General features: G+C 41.7%; 1 protein-coding gene across 1 annotated transcript; it reads right to left on the bottom strand. All coding sequences in view use genetic code 11, as the record gives it.

Annotated features, from left to right (window-relative positions):
* Nucleotides 1-360: 360 nt before the first annotated feature.
* EGR_11204 (hypothetical protein) lies at nucleotides 361-1,100 on the bottom strand (the record flags this gene model as incomplete). The annotated part of the gene is made up of 2 exons (XM_024500451.1): nucleotides 361-439; nucleotides 838-1,100. 2 exons carry the CDS (start codon nucleotides 1,098-1,100, stop codon nucleotides 361-363), a joined length of 342 nt encoding a protein of 113 aa, XP_024345135.1.
* Between the last annotated feature and the right edge of the window lie 77 nt (nucleotides 1,101-1,177).

Consider the following 1,177-nt stretch of genomic DNA (forward strand, 5'->3'; position numbering starts at 1 on the left):
CGCTTCTTTAGGTCACAAAAATGTTCAGGCTCTAGTTACTTAGATTAGCACAAAAATGTGCCTTTCGCTTCAATTTTTTGGATAAACCAGCGTTGCTGCGATCCATATTACGCGTTTGACGGATATTGGGAACACAACATCACCCCACTAAGTGAAAATGTGAGGCAGCCCACTGTTTGTAAGAGCTCTTCGAGCTTCTTGATCCCAAATATTACTCTCAGAAGGCTAAATTAAACAGTTTGAACCGCGTTTGACACTTCCGAACGTTTGCTTTTTTCCACAAACATTCCAATTTTCAACTGAGTCCATCAAGACTTTTTGCTTTCGGCGAATACACTCCATTTTTACCCTAAAACAGATTCAAGCAGCAAGTAGACTCTGGAAAAATAGGCTTATCTCAATAGAATCAGAGAATCGGTTCTCTGGTATTCCCTTAGAACTAAAAGTAATAGAACCATGGACAGTAAAGAAGTGTTTTCGGGGGCTTAGATGCTACATTGGCAGAAGGGCTAATTGGAATGAACAGTGTGTATCAATCATAAATTACCGTAATCATTGCAGATGAAAGTGGATCAACAAAGAAGTGAGGTTCCTCAATGATAGAAAAGAGATGTTTTTCTTCCTCGCGAACGATTGAGTCACGCCATCAGCGTTACTCTACACCTGATCAACTAATCCAAATACAACATTACAACATACATTCACATACTTTACTCATGTTGGTTGTAGAAAACATTGAAGGCACGCTGCTGTCTACGCAAATTTGGGCTTGAGCAATTACAATAATGACTTGTCTATTTTTCGTGCCCTGCAAAAGAGTGGTCAATGCTGACGAACTAAAGGTAGACTGGGAGACATCGTTCTCCCACCTCGAGGTCACATGTACCCACCACGGGAGTAACACAGTAATTGTGACGAGCCTGTAGATTGTTTAATGATAGTATAATTGCCTTTTTGAAGACCCGAAAGAACAAAAGACGAGCACGCACACATTGAGACACTTTGCTACTGACAGGTGCGTGAGCGGCAACCACTCTACCAACCTCGATTGCAGCGGTAGCGTTTCTAAGCAGGGCGAGCTCGATGTCAACGAGAAGCATGTAAGACTTAAAGTGGCGTGGATAGCCCTGATATAACAAGAAGCTTTGTTTTAAAGTGGGGATGTTTTCCTAGAAGT

This window comes from Echinococcus granulosus (genome assembly GCF_000524195.1).
Source record: "Echinococcus granulosus chromosome Unknown EG_S00501, whole genome shotgun sequence".
NCBI lineage: Eukaryota > Metazoa > Platyhelminthes > Cestoda > Cyclophyllidea > Taeniidae > Echinococcus > Echinococcus granulosus.